This window comes from Peromyscus eremicus, chromosome 2, assembly GCF_949786415.1.
Source record: "Peromyscus eremicus chromosome 2, PerEre_H2_v1, whole genome shotgun sequence".
Taxonomy (NCBI): domain Eukaryota; kingdom Metazoa; phylum Chordata; class Mammalia; order Rodentia; family Cricetidae; genus Peromyscus; species Peromyscus eremicus.
Genome location: NC_081417.1, coordinates 110,328,416 through 110,346,416, shown reverse-complemented (window position 1 = coordinate 110,346,416; position 18,001 = coordinate 110,328,416). Strand labels below are relative to the sequence as shown.

The following is an 18,001-nucleotide window of genomic DNA, read 5'->3' as shown; positions in this document are numbered from 1 at the left end:
CTACCTTTTTTCAGTCATGTACCAGATAGCTACGGAGGGTCCATATGTTCTGAACTGTTTTCTACGTGCTACTTGCTATAGAGGATGCTTTAGGCAGCTTGTAACAAGAAAACAAAGATAATATGAGATAAAATAGATTAAAGAGTAAATGAAATCAAAGACAGAAACAAAATTAAGTGAGATAAGTTTATTAATGCTCAAAAGCCCACTACAAATAAGTCTCCAATTTGCTTTACATACTCGATGAAACAAAGGGGTTAAGGGGCATTTTCAAAATTGCTCAATATGATAACTATAAAAAACAGAGAAAATGAAAGTGACTACTAAGACAAACAAAGAGAAATTAATGATTGGTTGGGTTCTCATACCAGACAATATCTATCCCATCAAGCCCACATTAAAAGGGCTTTACATAGCCTCTTCACTGAGGACTAATTATCATAGTACCAAAGGTGATATGCAAGCTGCTAAGAGAGAAATGAAATCAAATCTTACCCAGCTATGATGCCTATAAAACACACCAATGACCTGCATGGCAAGACATCCATACAAATGCAATAGTGGCATTTATATCTTGGTGATAACTAACAGCTATCTAATTGCTCCCAAGGTCTGCTTAACAGGAGAGAAGTCACGCTTAGTACTGTAAAACTAGCCAACTACACATGGTTTGTGAGGCCACAGATCTTAGAAGACAAGCTCCCTTTTACTAAACCTGTATTCTAAATACTTATCTATATACCTAGAGGTAAATGTAAATCTCACCCATCATCAAAGAAGCTTCTTTTAGCAACAGCTGGAGACCATTATACAAAGCCACAACTGTTAAAATGCAGGGAACAGCTGACTATGTGGTGCCTATCCCCAACTGATAAATATACAAAAACAAAAACAACAAAAACAAAAACAAAAAACAAAACTGCTCTTGTCTCAGGAAACATCACTGAAGACGAGGTGGAAAGACTGTAAGTGCCAGAGGACCATCAAGTCAGCTGTGAGACTGTTCCTTCTAGCTATTATAGAGAAAACTATACCCATGAAATCTCAACAACATGGTTGCCTAAACAAGACTTGGACAATCTGAATAACAGTTGGTATCATAATGCAGATGGGAGAAATCTCACAAGGTCCCACTGCTAGATAAAGAGCCTCAGGCAATTAAAAACTGCTGAGAGAGAACTGGTCCTTCCCGGGGATTAGTCCCCTGATTTGTTATCCAATACTGAGTGGTCTGCCCTAGAAAAATATATATATTTATATGCAGGAAACACTGAAAGGACTCAGTAGCTTATATTTTATATGTTGATTTGTTCATATGTATATGTAACAACAATGGTTGAAAAAAAAAAAAGAATCCATGAATTTAGGTTGGATTTGGGAGGAATAGGAAGGTGGAGAGGGAAGGATAAATAATGCAAACATATTTTGGTTGAATTTTTAAAAGAAGGGCATTATGTGAAGTCACTGAAATTCCTGGGTAAATACAGCGCTTTCCTTATGGCCCCTCACAGGTTACATAACTTGTTTGATAATACATCACAGGGTCAGGTTGCAAACTCATGTCAGTCTGGCTCCACAACTGTTAGCCCAAAGCACATCTGAAAACCAAATGTTGTTTTCCCCCAGCAGCAAGAGTCAACAACAGACCTTCATGCACAGCGCCCATAACAGAACAAGCAAGACCCTGCAAAGACTCTGCCTCTTAACACCCCCCGGCAGTAGCTTTGCTTCAGCTTAAAGCCAAGTTGCAAAGTCCTTGATAGAAAATGGTAGGAGGAGGGGAGCAGAGCATGAAGTATTAATAAACCTTGTAAAATCATTACCTTGTCCCTTAAGTAGCCTCTGAAGTAAGAGCAGCGGGGAAGAACACTGATAGCAGGATTTTGCTTGCCCCCCCCCGCCCCCACCTCCTAATACATTGTACATTTCAACAGCTAAGAGGGTATGAAAATTTAACAGAATTTTAATGTCTTTCTAGGTTTTATGATGCCACAAAGAGATCATCTTCATTCTGCTTACCACAAGAACAGATGGGTCACAGGGAAGGTGGATTTGTGACTCATTACCTCCCAGGACCTGCAGAGGCTGTCTGAGTGGCAGGCAAACTTCTGGGATCAATAGGGTTCAAGGCAAGGCAGTGCCTGCCAGCAGGCCTTAGAAAGAGTCATTAGTCAACCAGTGACCTGGTAACCCCACCACAGCAACCCTCTGATGTGGATTCTCAGAAAGGTTGTTCTGTGCTGAGAAACTGAAAAGGTCATGGCTATGTAGAAGTCAAAACTCACAGAATTGGGGTGAGGGAAACCACAGAAGAACCATGGAGTCAGGGGGTAGGTCACCTCAGGAACCAAGGTCACCACTTATCATCTTTGTGACCAAGGAAAGTGAGGCAGAAGAGTGATGGTGTGTCACGTGAAATGCTGAAAGCTAGCCATGCACAAGGAAGCCTCTCAAGAACACGGGATAACCCACCTCTAAATGCATGACAGGGATGACATGGGGTCTGCTGTGTGCAGGATCTCAATGTAAGTCCTACGCCAGACCCTTCAGGAAAAGGAGAAACAAGCTGAATTGTCTACTTTAATTCAATTAAAACATGTGCAGCCTTTCAACGCAATATTCCCTTCCTTCTCTCCTGATCGTCAAAAGCCATTTATCACCTCAGTTTCTGCTGTGGTACTCAGAAAAAGGAGGCATAAGCAAAGGTGAGGAGTCTCTGCCGACCAGCACCAAGGGGCTCCAGTGTCAGGCAGACTGGGACTAGAATCCTGCTGTAAGACTAACATGTTTGACTAGGAAAGGCAATTTCAGGAGATAAGAGAACCCCAGACTGTTCAACTGTTTCTCAAACTGAGTACTACATCCAGGGCCCTGCTCGTGTAAACATAACACTCCCTACCACACCTCTGTGGCTTTTATAAATGTGAGCCTCAGAATGGTGCACATGACTTCCAATGCAATATGGGTTCTTCCTGATCATGAGCTGAGCATTGACGTCAGGCCCAGTAGACTCCAGAACAGACTCAGCTATTGCTATTTTACCCTATGACCTTGATCATCAGAACCACTGATGATTTAGTTTCCTCATCAGTGGAATGATACAATTTTACCTAACAAGACTGGTTAGGGAGATGGGTAAATTAGTATTAACAAAATATCTAGAAGTGATTGATACATAACACATAAACATCTGCTTGGTTTATTGGTCCTTAGGAACCAAACACTCTAGTCAAGCAAATAACTATTAAGTCTACAAACATATGAACCACAGAGATGCTGCATTTTTCCATTTCCTGTATTTTAAACAAAAAGATGTGACTATACATGTATTCCTGGTAAAAATATCCCTCTAACTCCTTCTGTGGTGATATTTTATTTGTGTACCCCAATAAAGCTTATCTGAAGATCAGAGAAAAAAAGCCAGCCACTATATTAAACATAGATGTCAGGCAGTGGTAGCACATGCCTTTAGTCCTAGCATTCAGGAGGCAGAGATCCATCTGGATCTCTGTGCTTTCAAGGCCACATTGGGAACACAGCCAGGCATGGTGGCACATGCCTTTAAGCCCAGCACTAACATGGAGGTCTGGAGGTTTGTACAGACAGACAGGAAGTGACAGAGCTGGACAAAAAGAAGAAGTGATGTAGCTGGGTGGAGAATGGAAGTGAGATGGCAGGGACAGAAAGGATGTAGGTGTGAGTATGTAGGAAGTATCCCTCTTTTTGGCTGAGGATTTCTAGCAGTAAGAACATGGCTAGCTTCTTTCTGCTTCCCTGATCTCTCAGTTTTTACCTCAATATCTGGCTCCGGGATTTTTTTTATTAATAAGACCGTTTAGCAATTGTCTTACACTCTTCCATGTCCCTCTGTCCCCATTGCCCTCTCAAATTCATGGCCTCTTTTGATTATAACTGCAACATATATATGCAATACATATAAATATAACCTGCTGAGTTCATTTTGTTGCTTACATGTTATGATTTTAGGGCTGACCACTTTGTATGAGAAAACAGATTATGGGGCTTATCCCTGGAAGAAGCTAATCTCCTTCTTTTGGCAGTTATTTGTTACACGTGGTATTTTGTCTAGGGGTGGGACTCCATTAGATTTTCTCCCTTCTGAATTAGCATGTCTACTGATATTGTCATTGTTCAGGTGTTGTTTAGGAAGCCAGTCTCACAGTAAAATATCTGGTCCTCTGACTTGCTGTGGGATGGTCTATATGTCAAATTGTTCTGATTGGCCAGTGGCCAGGCAGGAAGTATAGGTGGGACTAACAGAGAGGAGAATGGAGAAAACAGGAAGGCAGAAGGAGACACTGCCAGCCGCTGCCATGACAAGCAGCATGTGAAGATGCCGGTAAGCCATGAGCCACGTGGCAAGGTATAGATTTATAGAAATGGATTAATTTAAGATATAAGAACAGTTAGCAAGAAGCCTGCCACGGCCATACAGTTTGTAAGCAATATAAGTCTCTGTGTTTACTTGGTTGGGTCTGAGCAGCTGTGGGACTGGTGGGTGACAGAGATTTGTCCTGACTGTGGGCCAGGCAGGAAAACTCTAGCTACACTGACTCTTATAATTTTGATGCCTCATCTGCCCTGATGTACCCTGAGCCTCAGGTACAGGAGTTCTGTTGCAGATATATTCACTGGGGCTAGGCTCTGCTGATGGCTAGCTACATTGTGTACCATTGTGGTTTTCTGTAATGGTCTCCATTTGCTGTAAAGAGAGGCTTCTTCGATGATAAGTGACAGTTACACTTATCTGTAGATGCTCTTCTAAGATCCATGACCTCACTAGCCCCAAGAATTTGGCTAGGTTTATGATACCAGACATGATTTTCTTCCTGTTGAGTGGACCTTAAGTCTAATTAGACAGCTGCTGGTTATCACTAAGATATGAGTGCAACTATTGTACCTTTAGGGATATCTTGCCATACTGATCAGTGGGATGGAACTACTGATTGCTTCCTTCTCTTGGCAAATTAGTATTTTCTGGTACTATGGAAGCTAGATAATAGGAAAGAGGCTTTCAGGTTAGATCCAGCTTAAATAATCTGAGTCTTGTGTACTAAGTGTTGGTGTCTTCAGCAACAGGGACTTACCTTCAACCTCTGAGAAGTAATCAAGGTCAATAGCAAGCCTAGATTGTTTTGGGAGTCACTTGGAGTACCCTGACCAACAACTAGAAAGGAGTTTTCTCATGCCTGGTACTGGGGATTTTGTTAGGTAATCCATGGTCAGAGTCTTAGTACAACCCAAGTGGTATAACTTTATTTTATATATAATAATAATAACAACAATAGATGTGTATAATAACATATATATTGTATATAATTTTAGGTAAATATAAAGTAATATGATTGCTTGAGTCTTCACCAAATAACCTTGGTGTCCCGTCCCCCCCACCTCATTTTTAATAATCAAATATATATATAATATATATATATATATATATATTATATATATACACACAGAAAATAGCTCTAGGGATTCAAATTTTTGGGAAACGGGGATAATAATAACCATATTACATATCTTAGTAGCAATTCAGTTTTACTTTCACATGGTACAAGATTGCATCTTCACTTTATTCTGTTAGTTAAGGATATATAACTGGGTGTGACTATACAAAGCTAAAATGGATAAAACCTTCTAAGTTTCATCTTTCTCAGTAACCTTTGGTCTTAATGAAGCCACTTTTCTTAGAGCGTGATTTCAGAATCCTTGCATGCACTGTCACCTTTTAACTTTCTTGGTTGTAACCACACTGACCTCCTGTCCATGATCTTTCTTTCTTTCTCTCTAGCTGCTAATCCCTCTGTCTGAACACTCTTCTGACCCATTCATCGTCTGAATGAATCCCAGTTTAGTTTAAGCAGAACTTCTTCAGACACTTATCAATCACATAAACATACATTCCTGAAAGTCCCATCAGCCTATTTTTATAATATTTACCACAGAGCCACTGTAGTGATTTATAATGCTCCAATCCTATAGAAGCAAGCTGTAGGAAGTCAGAGACTTTGTGGCCTTTGGTTTGTTTGTTCTCAGAATCTAACAGAGCACATCACATTGAGTCAGTGAGTTAGAGCTAAGAAGGAAACAAAAGATTATTCAGTCATTAATATAACCTTATCTTGCACATCACGAGCCCATTTCCTGTAGTGTTCCTCTTCTGAATATAATTATCAAAGCCCTTTAGAGGTTTGATCTTCACTGGATTAGGCCTGATAGCAGTCCAGTGATGGATCTGTTTGTACCACACCTTTTTTATATGCTATTGAATGCTGTGTTGGTTAATTAGGTGCTTTTTATTGAGTCCTTTCCATAAGTCACACATTTTACATACATTGTTCTTGTCCATTACATCCCTTCAAGTATTATTACAAATGAAGAAACCAAATTACAGAGCAGGTTGGCAACTTCCTCATTTATACAGCCAGTCAGTGGTGTATCTGGGATTTGATCCAAAGCCTTTCTTGCTCATTGAAAGCTCATGATTTCTGGATTTCCCCAATATGAAGCAGAGATTAAACTCACTTTGAAAGTTTGATGGAAAAATAAATAACACAGAGAAAATATTCTTTAAAAGTTGTAAAACATTGTAGGAACATTAGTCATGGATTTTTCCCTTAATTATCACCAAAATAATTTGTACTTTTAATTTGCCTATGGCTATATGCTCTTCAGTTCATGATAAATCAGTCAAACAAGAATATTTTTAAAAAATCACCAGCCATATGTAACTGATGAATTTAGGCAAGCCTGTAATTCCAGCTAAGATGACCTCTCAGGGTGTAACTGTCTTATACCTTGCTTGGAAAAAGGTTATGTGATTCTCAAGGGGAGTTGATAAAAAAGCACTTCCCAAATTTAAATTTGGGCAATAATTACTGGAATTATTCCAGAGTACTATCTTTAGCATATATGACCTGTCATATGGAGGCATTCAAGCTCAGAGGAATGGAAAGTTCTTATAATAATAACAATATGTGCTAGAAAACTGTCATATGATAGGAGTTGCACCTGCATTATTTTCTTTATACTTCCCAATCTCTGCAATATACCAATTCAGGCTCAAAGAGCTCAAGTTGCATATGGCAGAGCTTGCATGGCTCATAGGTGGCAGAGTCAGAACTGAAATGAAGACAGCCTAAATCTGGTGATAAGGAGCACCCTTAAAATAGGAAAAAACTAAGTATCACTTAATTATTCTTGTTTTTCTACATCTGCCACTCACGTTAAGAGACTGATTGATTATTATGCTCCCAGATTCAACTCTCCTTGGCTACTTGGGCAAAGCATGACATTGCTCAGGAGGGCCTCTGGTGTCAGGTGACCTAAATCCCACCTTACATTCTTGATGCGGGGGTTCTTCCCACTCAGCTGACAACACTTAAGAATGCCTTAATAGGCAACATTGTTGAAAAACCTCAAACAGGAGAGCTGGCACAGAATAGTGAAAGTCACAGGGACACGCCCTTGGCAGTGGTGGCCAGTGGGGACGTAACAGGCCTGATTTCTGGTTAAGAAAATTGACCACACATCTTTGAGTCTCGGTTCTTATCTATAAATTGAGGGCATTAGAATAAGATCTTTATTGTTCCTTCAAGCTCTAATCTCCACTGATTCTTTGGAAGGATGAAGAAAACTTGAGGGTTAAGCTTACTGCTGAGGATTTCCAATCATCTTCCAGATGCCAAACTGTAGAGAGGAACAGTGCGGACCCAGAAAGCCTCTAAAACCCATTACTTGCCATTATCACATCATGATGTGGTCATCACTGCTCCCTTGTCCTTCTGGCTCTCTGGGGCTGTTCCTGGAAGGGACAATAGCTGAAATAGTATTTCTGGGAACCTAGCGGGTGGGAGTGCAGTGTTGGAAGAAAGTTGGGAAGTGAGTGATCCTGTCCACCAGGTTCCAAGGCACACTTAAAAATGATAACAGCTAACACTACTATGGGCTGCATAAACCATGTCCTGTGGCACCTGAGATCACACTTCTTCTTCACACTTCACAACAGACATTTATAGAAAGGAAAGTGGGTATTGCACGTGATTACAGAAAAGAAATGGTGGCAGGACATAGACAAACACTCGTCTTCACAGATGCTTCAAACACACACAGTGGTCCTTGTTGCCTTCAATTTTATTTGTGGATTGGCATAAGTAGTAATTAGATCATCTCTTAAAGGCATTGAAGCAAATTTTGCTATGTTGAGACTCTTACCAGTGGCCCATCTTCAAGAAATGGTAGAAGTCCTACACGATATCAGTCCCTTGTCCCCATCCTACCCTATCCAGCAATTTGAAGAAACCCCATTCTTTCATGTCTCCATGCCTCTTCATGTGCTATTTCTTTTGCTGTAGAAGGCATCCCTTCTTTTCTTACTAAAGGGCACTCATATTTTTCAGTCACTTTTCCAGTACCACCTCCTGAGAAGACATCCTTGGTATCACCACCAACATCAACAGGTCTTATACTGCTTCTCCATGGTACTAGGGACAGGAGTATCACAACTCACATTAAATGTCCTTTTCTAAGATTTTAAAAATCATTTTAAACTATATGTAAAGGGTGTGTCTGTGTGGAAATATGTGCACATGAGTTCAAGTGGCCTCAGAAGCCAGATATTTTGGAACCAACAAGAGCTATAATTACAAGTAGTGGTGAGCTGCCCAATGTGGGTGCTGAGAACTGAACTCGTGGGTCTGCTGCAAGAACAGTACACACTGCTGGGCCAGATCTCCAGCCCTCTTATTAAAAATCTTGACAGCATAAATTTATATATTTAATCCATCTCTGCCTGAGTAGATAAGAGATCTCCAAGCAGATGGATGAGGTTCCTTTTGTAGTTTGTATACTTAGTGCCCAACACATGGGAGGCAAACATAGTGATGGTTAGTTGCATGCATATATTATTACATAGATCAGGACTCTAAGCCATTCCCTCAGGCAGAAGACAGACTTGAAAGGGTAAAATGAGTCCATATAATATTCAGAGGATATTTCCTTTTCTTTAGCAATTAGAAAGACATAGTTACATAAGATGGATAGGAATAAGAAAAGTAATAAAAAATGCAGCAAGATCAAAGGCTCAGAAGGTACTGGGAAGGCAAAGTCTGGGGCAGTTGATGACCTCCTTTTGGACATGGGAGAGAAACAGTGTGACAGGCCCCATATAACCAATAAAAGGCTGGAAGTAACTGTGGCTAAAGACTCTCCAGGCTTCCCAATGCATATTAGTACAAACCTCACCTAAAATAACAAATCACCAAGATGGAGTGGCAGCAACAGGCTGAAAGGAGCCCTTGAAAGACAGAGTGGTGACTATAAATCACATAGCTCATGAATACCAAAACGAAAAGCAAGCCTTTAATAAACAAATGGACAAGTCCTTGGTAGCATGCCCCATTCTAATGGGGACACTTAAAACAGTGTGTATAAGGAGCTTAAGAAGGATTTATAAGCCCCACAACTATGAACAGCATCACTAGTTTCAAGATCACCACACTAGTCATGACTTATATTGCTAGTAAGAAACCTTGAAAAATATTACCACAAGGGGATCTTCTCTGGTCTCTTCCATATGAAGACTCCCATTTCTGACTCCCCATCACTCACTAATTCCATCCAAAAGAAGAATCTTTTATCTAATGCCTGTATGGCTGTAATGCCTGGCTCTGCCAGGTCCAATTGCATTCTGAACACAGGATCAAGACAGGCTTACTGTGGGCGTCTTCACCTACACTCAAGCCAGTGGGCTCTCTTATCCTATGAACCAAGCAAATTGAATGAATCATGTATCAGAAAAAGAAGTAATTAGATCTGCTTCCTCTTTGTTCTAGCTTTGTAGATTGCCAGAGAGTGGGTGGGTCAGTACCATGAAGAGCCTAATATCTGGCCAGATTGAAAGCAGAGGCAAAGGAAGCCCACAAGCTCTGTCATTTACTCTGACTAAAGCCAAGAACTGCCTCAGGTGGGTTCCAGAACTATTCCATTCTAGTTAGGACTCTGAGGGAACACTGGGGAATCATGGCACACTCACATCTCAAACATGCACTTGTCATTCATCAGTAGTCTTTACTTAAAAATTTGAACCTACAGTGCAAAAATATTTAAATCATTGTGTCAGTTGCTGCAGGATTTATGTTACTCTACAGAAAAGTAAAATTTACAACCTTCCTAAATTTGCTTGTTGTTAAAATCGTTCCTATCCTGGAAAGGTCTCTGAAGGAGTAGCCTCAGGTTTCAGCTATTGGTCTTCCTGGAGTCCTTCCTGGAGATGTTTGTGAAGATCGCTGTGAAGTAAATCTACTCTATCGCCTAGAACTATCGTTTACCTCAAAGAAATGATAGAGATCCATAAAGCTTTTGGAATAACTAAAGCTAAGAAGATATTCTTTATCAAGCCCTTCATTCACTCATTCATCAGGCATTTTATCAGTACTTACTCTATGCTAGGGGATCGTACCCACAGTGTAAGAAACTTAAAATACAGTGTCATTGACAAAAGAAAACCAGTTTAATAAAATGGCACCCTCCTTTCCCTCAGGAAGGTCTCTTTCTCCACATTTGTCTTTGTTCCTGTTTCTCAGTTCAGTCAGAAACTCCACTTGGCCCCTGCATTTGTTCACTGCCAGGCTTCCCTGATCTCAAATAATGAATGATCTGTAAGCTAGTACACTGAATCTTTTGACATAACACAACTCTAAAGTGCAAATAATCTCTCAACAATTTAGTCATGCTGATCCAATAATTTTCAAGACATGGCCTTCTCCAGTAAGTACAATAAAATGCTTTTCCCAGGAAGTAAAAGGGCAACTGAGATTTACTGAAAGGGAGCCTGGATAATCGATTAGAACAGGTGGGATGCTGTCTCTCTTCCTAAGGACCCGCCCCCTGCTGATGTCTTCCTTCCTGCCTGCTTTGGATAGATGCTTGGGATTAAAGAGGTGACCTGGGAATGATTTGCCTGGAATGAAAGGTCAAACTTTACTGACACCGATCATTTTATTGGACTACGGGTAGATAATCCCCTCTTTAAAAAAGAAAGAAAAGAAACATGCCAGGAAGGGAGAAGGATGAGAAGAGGGAGGGAGGGGGGCAGATAGAGTGGATTGTACTCTCTCCATCAGTCACAACTTTGAAACAATAGTCTCTAAATACATTTTCTATTACATTCTTTTAACTCACAAAATTATTTTCCTTACCTTCAACAATGTTCCATAGCCAAACCAACCTTGTATCAATTTTTGCCTTGTCCTTGAGATGCACCATATAAATATCATATTTGATCACTAACTTACACTTCATAAATAATTTATTTCAAAAGCATTCCTCCATAAGACTCTCCATTGCTGAGGTGTTCAGTTTTCAGGGAAAGCATTTATTTACAGCCTGAGCCAAAGAAGGCTGGTAAAGACTTGGCTAAAAGCTGCACATGGAGAAAATTATGGTAATTGTATTAATGCTCAAATATACGGCACTCGATGCTCAAATCTGCTAAAAGGTTTTGTGCTATATTGCCCACATCTTGACGGGCAATGAGACCACGAGAAGTGCTTAATACTTGACAGAACACTTCCGAGACTCATCTTTCATAGTTCCAAGAACTGTGAAAGAATCTGGAAGAAGCTTCCAGAGGAGTTTCTGAAATTCAGACTCTCCTCTTAAATGTCTTATACTTTGTGTTCACACTGAAACTCCAAGCTCAACCATACAAGAAAATCAAAAGAAACATCCTACAATTAATTCTGACAAATGGTTGAGTTTTAATTTGTGTAGGGCAAATCCTAGTTCATGATGTGAGTCCTTCTGACATCTATTAAAAATCCATTAACTAAACAGGCAAAATCTAATAAAGTTACTCTGGAAATTTTCAGCTAGGTCAACATTATGGGCTTTTAATGAATACTTTTGTAACTATCACTCTACTAGAAGAACTAATATACTAATTGAACATGCATCATGTACAAGATTAGAAAAAAATTAAGAAAAATACCAACATAATCACAAAGTGAGAATTTTAGGTGGATCTAAGTCACCTAAGATACTATTAAGACCAGTAGATATCCTTTACAGCTTTTAAAAGCTGGAAAAACTCAGCTCCTAATACCATCATTTCAGCTTACTCACTCACCAATCACACAGTAATTCCAATACAGTAATAAGCATGTCCTCAGGCTAGGATGAGATATCCAAGGGTAAACAGTGAAATATTGTGTAAACAAATTCAGTCTAATAGAGAATCAAGACATGTACACAGGTCATCAATCCATACTTTGTTTAATTTGCCATGGGAAAATTCAGGAAGAAACTAACCATTTTGGGGGGTGGGAGGCAATACTTATTTTCAAAATGACTTAAGTAACTGAAGTCAAATTTTGTGTTCCAGTACAGTGTAGTGATGTCGGCTGACTTGGAGCTTCTGTTCATACTTAGTGGTTATTAACCTCTGATTTGTATCTATAAGCAATCTAACCTATGTGAAACAAGGCATGTGGAATATAAAGTGGTGAGAGGAAATAGGATCACTCCTCAGATGGATTCTACTATATCTCACCCTGACCCAGGTACGGATGCTTGTCCCAGTCTAGTTCAAAAATGCCAAGCATTCTAGTGCTGACTAACCCTACCAAAGGCCAGTTGTAGAACTGTATCAGCTCCCTCTGGCTAGAATGTCCAAAGGAAACAAGGGAAATGCTGATACAAACTGTGAACCTTGAAAGTGGTTAAAGGAACTAAATCTCAAGTTTTGTATCTGTAAAACAGGAATATTAAACTAACAGTTTTATGAGGACAATGTATGTTGCAGATGTAACATGAATTGCTGAATGGTCTTATTAATAAAAAACCCAGAGCCAGATATTGGGGTGAAAACTGAGAGATCAGAGAAGCAGAAAGAAGCCAGCCACGTTCTTACTGCTGGGAAATCCTTAGCCAAAGAGAGAGCTACTTCCTGTACACTCATGCCTATATCCTTTCTGTGCCCTGCAATCTCACTTCCTCTCTCTGCCCAGCTACATCACTTCCTCTTTTGGCCCAGCTATATCACTTCCTGTCTGTCTGTACAGACCTCCAGACCTCTATGGTTAACTAGTGCTGGGAATTGAAGGCATGTGCCACCATGCCTGGCTCTGTTCCCAGTGTGGCCTTGAACTCACAGAGATCCGGATGAGTATCTGCCTCCTGAATGCTAGGATTAAAGGTGTGTGCTACCATTGCACGACTTCTATGTTTAATATAGTGGCTGGCTTTTTCCTCTGATCCTCAGATAAGCTTTATTGGGGTACACAAATAAAATATTACCACAGTATGTAAACCACCTAACAGGGGACCTAGAAGTCAGCTGATGAGCTTTCTTCCTTTCTTCCTTATCTCAAGCTCTGGGCCTTCTCTACCAGCCCAGAACCTTGGGTGGTTATGGCTGAGCCACAGACATCGTAGCGGCTGGCACTCTTCTGCTTACTTACTGTCCTGGCTCTGCCCCCTTGTTTCAGAGCTAGCTAGTAGAGGAGGAGCAGATCATAGACTGCACACCATGGCTGGCAGTGCGGGTGCTCACTTGTAGTCTCCATGGAGTTTTTTCATAGAGCAATCATGAGTATTCCACTGGAGAAAAGTAGGTTGGTCTGCAATAGTCGACTACAGGGGTCAGAAGCTGCAGCAAATATCACTTGCTGTCTACCAACTTAGAAGTGCAACCTCACATTTCAATAGGAACATACACAGGCACATGGCTAACCAGCCAATAAAAATTACCTTTTCTATCAGATCTGTAGCACAATGGGGTCTACTGAATGTGTGCTGGTCAACAAGAGGTAATCAGAAGTGAGGTTATGTTGGTTATCCAAAACAATGTGCATCATGATTCTTAGGTCATTTTGATTCTCCCATTTTACTGGCTGGGAACTGTTGAAAACTCAACAGAACTACAGTAATAGCCACTTACTTCTTTTCTCTTCCCTTAGAGGGAAATGAGCTATCTTTCATAATCAGTACACTTTTAGATCTTGTTACAATGCTTAGTCAGCATATTAAATCAATTAAGAGGATTTCTATCTAAGCACATATGACCTAAATAACAACGGCTTACCAGAATACTAAGTAATAACTATAGGACAAAAACACCTCCCTGTGAAATGACCCTGTAAATGTTAAAGGTTAATCTGTCATAATTATATTTACCTGGCACTGAAACTCTTTCAGCAGGTAAACACCTACCAGCCACTCAGAGCTGTCCCATCTAGTTAGGGCCACATCAAGTTGGGAGTCTGTGACTCAGCAAGCATTGGCTCACAACCTACTTTCTGTCTTATTCTTGATTCTTCTAATTCTGACCTTTCAATTTTATTTTTTCCTTTTCTTCTTTTGTGTTGTTTCTTGAGACAAATTCATGAAATCATTTTCCTACTTCTGGAAATGATCCCTGATGATGTCGTCCCTGGCTGCTCTATGCACGATCATCCCGAGTCAGCTCCATTATGGGTTCTGTACTCCCAGACACATATTCACAATATATATTTCCACCCAATTCAAACAAGTCAGAAAACTAGGGCCTAAAGACATGGTTTATCCATCACAGCTGACATATTCTGAAAAACCTAGTCTTGAAAAGAACTGGATGGAGTTCTCATAATTTAATTCAAACAAAAAAATTACAAATATCCTTGTATATCCATATGAATGATCACTCTTTGGATTTTCCATTCTTTTACCTATTTTGCTGTAATTATCACCAATGAGATCTTCCAAACCAATCATCTTCCAGAAGCTGTCATCCCAGCCTTTCTCTGCTGAGTACGTCCATTTACAGACCAAGGAACAAAGAGACCTAGAAAATTGGAGAGAGGTAGGACCAACAATGTGAGTCAGCTTCTTTTCCAAATACCTGCCCTAGTATATTCAGTAGTGTGGTGGTAGCAGAGGAAACAGTAATTATGCATTCCTTCTTAAATAAAGGGCTCTATATATACCTATATATAACAAATACTACTTCCTTTCACTTTCAGCATAGACTCAGTCTTCTGTATGTGTCCTGACCAAACAAATATAGTAAGTGAATACTTGCACTTACATCTACATTTATTTGACACACGTGTGATAATTACGAATTATAATAATAATTAGTTATTTGATGAAACTGAGTAAACATCTCAAGTTTAAATGTAATATTGGTATGGCTATATTAAAATTGCTTTTTATCATTCAGCATATAAAATGTTCATGTATGGAATGGCATGGCATTTGGAGCATGTTTCAAAAATAACACAATAAAAGGAAGCGAATGGTGCTCTGGATGAATGAAGAGGATTGGCCTGGGCTGCTGGCCATTGGAGCAGACAGAAGAATTCACAGGAGTCTTGATGTCATCTATTTTTATACACCTTCCAAGTTCTCTAGAATAAAAATGTTTCTTTTAAATATCTGCTATAAAGTAAATAATATGTCAATGTAATCCAAATCAATACTTCAATACTGGGAGTATTTTCCTTTCAGCTTCATTTCTCGATGTCACTCTTAATAGTCTATAATTATTCTTTTAAAATAACCCTTATGTCTCTGAAAGTGTCATGTTCTTGCATTCTTCTTTGCCTCTGCTCCACCGCTTGCAGTTTAGAGACCTCTCCCAACCTTCTTCATCCTGATGGCTCAAACTCTTATTTTAACCTAAGATGAAACTCTAATTTTTGCTTAAATATTCCTTTTCTTACATCTCAGAAAATAATATATATTTAAAAATATACATATACACACACACTCATATATTTGGCTAGTGCTAGAGCCTTATGTGTACCAGGTAAGCACTGTACCACTCATCTACCTCCATGCCCATAGAGTATACCATATATCATGACCTTTATCACACTGTAATTAACTGCTTTTTCATAGGTATTACCTATACTTCTTCAATTTATTCTCCATATTTCGTCCACAAATCTGTAATATCAACCTTCCCATGAACTCTTTGTGACATATCTGTGTCTGCCTCTATTTGTTCTTGGCCATTCCATCCCTGCATTCTCGGTTGTGCATTACTAAGTCATCAGTACTCTCCTGTAGTTAGCCTTTCTTTCTCACTTCTCTTTACTCGTCCTAGAATGGACTTTCCACCATGCATCTGATTCTTAGTTAACTACCATGAGTCATCTCAGGCTGTCTCTCTCCAGGAAGCCCCAGGAGAGGGCATGTTGAACCAAAAGCCTATTCTGGACATATCCATGTCTTATACTGACCATTGTAACTGTATGCTTGTTCCATTCTCTACCTCTCCCACTAAAAGAGCCACCTTTTCATTATAAAATATCCTGCTTTTCTCTGTATCACTAGTACCTACTTCATGAAGGTGTATACCTGTCCATAATGAATACTTATTGAATAGAATCATTAAAAATATGTTTTTATATTGCCACAGGTATGTGGCAAACCCAAAGAGGTCACCATCATGCTGTTTTAAGGATAAACCAAAACCCATTTCATGGGCCAAAAGTCTTGATGTAACACATTCAGTCATACAGAACCATTCCCTCAGTTGGTTTAGTGGCTACTATGATCCTGGTGCGATGGCAGACCTTAGTGGTAAGTAGTATACACAAGACCCAGTCCTTTACTGTCCCAGGAGCAGAAAGTTTAACTGGGGATACAGACATTCCTTGAACAATTATACATAAAATCCTATAATAACAAATAGCCCTGTTACATAGAAAAACAAGAAACTTTAGTGGGAAAATCTGATGCAATCTAGTGCTGGGAGTGGGGTGTTTAGGTGGTTGGGAAGAAATTATCAAGGTAGGCTTCACAGAAGAAGTAACATTTTACTAAGTACTAACTTGAAGTAAGCAACAGACATTTATCATGAAAGATTTGTGCAGATGTGGCATAGATGGCAGAACATGTCAAGTTGTGCTCAGTGGCAGAAAAACATCAAAAAATGCTTACAGCATCACAAACAATATATACGTGCTAACTCATTCCCTTGATTTAAGCAAGGTCACTTTTTTTCCCTAATGGATGAAGGTGGGAGCCAACTATGAAGAATGCTCTGTAGTACATTGTAGCTCAACACCCCCTAGAATGACATCGGAAATTTCTGGGGGGGTCTCTAATATTTTATTGGAAAGGACAATGCTATGAACAAAAGTCAAGGTCAAGGGATTGTTTCCAATGGCACAAGCACATGGGCCAACTCTTCACTGCCCAACACCCCCATCAACATTCAGAGACTACTCTACCTGTACTTTGGCAGTACCTTCCATCTTAGTTAACTATTGCTGCTGTCCTCATTTCTATCCACTTGGTAAACTTCAAGTCTTCATTACAATCCAGTTTACTGTTAGTCCTCTGTGAAAGTTTCCTTTGACCTCAAAGCCAAACTCCTTGTCCTGCCTTTAATGTTCCCGGCAAGCTAAAGTTATTACACTGTAGCTCTAAACAGCTCAGGGAGGTTGACAAGGCCTCAGTCTTTACACCTCTACATAGTCACACCCTTTGCCATGTACCTTGACAGTGGAGTACCCCTACATTGTTCAAAGGGCCTCCTTTACTTCTAGATTTTGGGTAATGATTCAAGATTGCATTTTGATAAAGAATGACTCAGAAATGATTGCATGCCAGTTACTGGTCTAAATTCGAAGATACTTTATGTGTTTTGGCTTGTTCTCTTGAACCTTCATCCTTTCCATAAGGAACTAATGCTGAGCTAGCTCATGTAGGGTATCAGAGAACTGAAAAGACAGCAAGGATCAGCTTAATCAGATTCCCATCGCACCCATAGATTTTCTTGTGCCAGTTAGGATTAAGTAGTTATGAGTCTGGTTGAGGTGAGGACTACCCACCAGGACTCAGAGTCAATAATCTGCCCAAGAGCCAAATAAATGACCATTGGGTTCAACAACTAAAACTTGATGGTGGTTTACAGCTGAGCATTACTAATTCACAATATAAGTAAATTAGTCCAAATGTATTTTTTTCTTCATCAATCAGGAAAAGAATA

The 18,001-nt window shown here is 39.7% G+C and overlaps 1 protein-coding gene across 3 annotated transcripts in view; it reads right to left on the bottom strand.

The window, feature by feature from the left end:
• The window catches only part of Fggy (FGGY carbohydrate kinase domain containing), a 404,108-nt gene that overhangs the window by 235,813 nt on the left and 150,294 nt on the right, over positions 1–18,001 (bottom strand). For all 3 annotated transcript variants that reach the window (XM_059254544.1, XM_059254546.1, XM_059254547.1), the window contains exon 6: positions 14,727–14,842. In XM_059254544.1, coding sequence (XP_059110527.1) covers positions 14,727–14,842 — 116 coding nt within the window. The remainder of the gene's footprint in view (positions 1–14,726; positions 14,843–18,001) is intronic.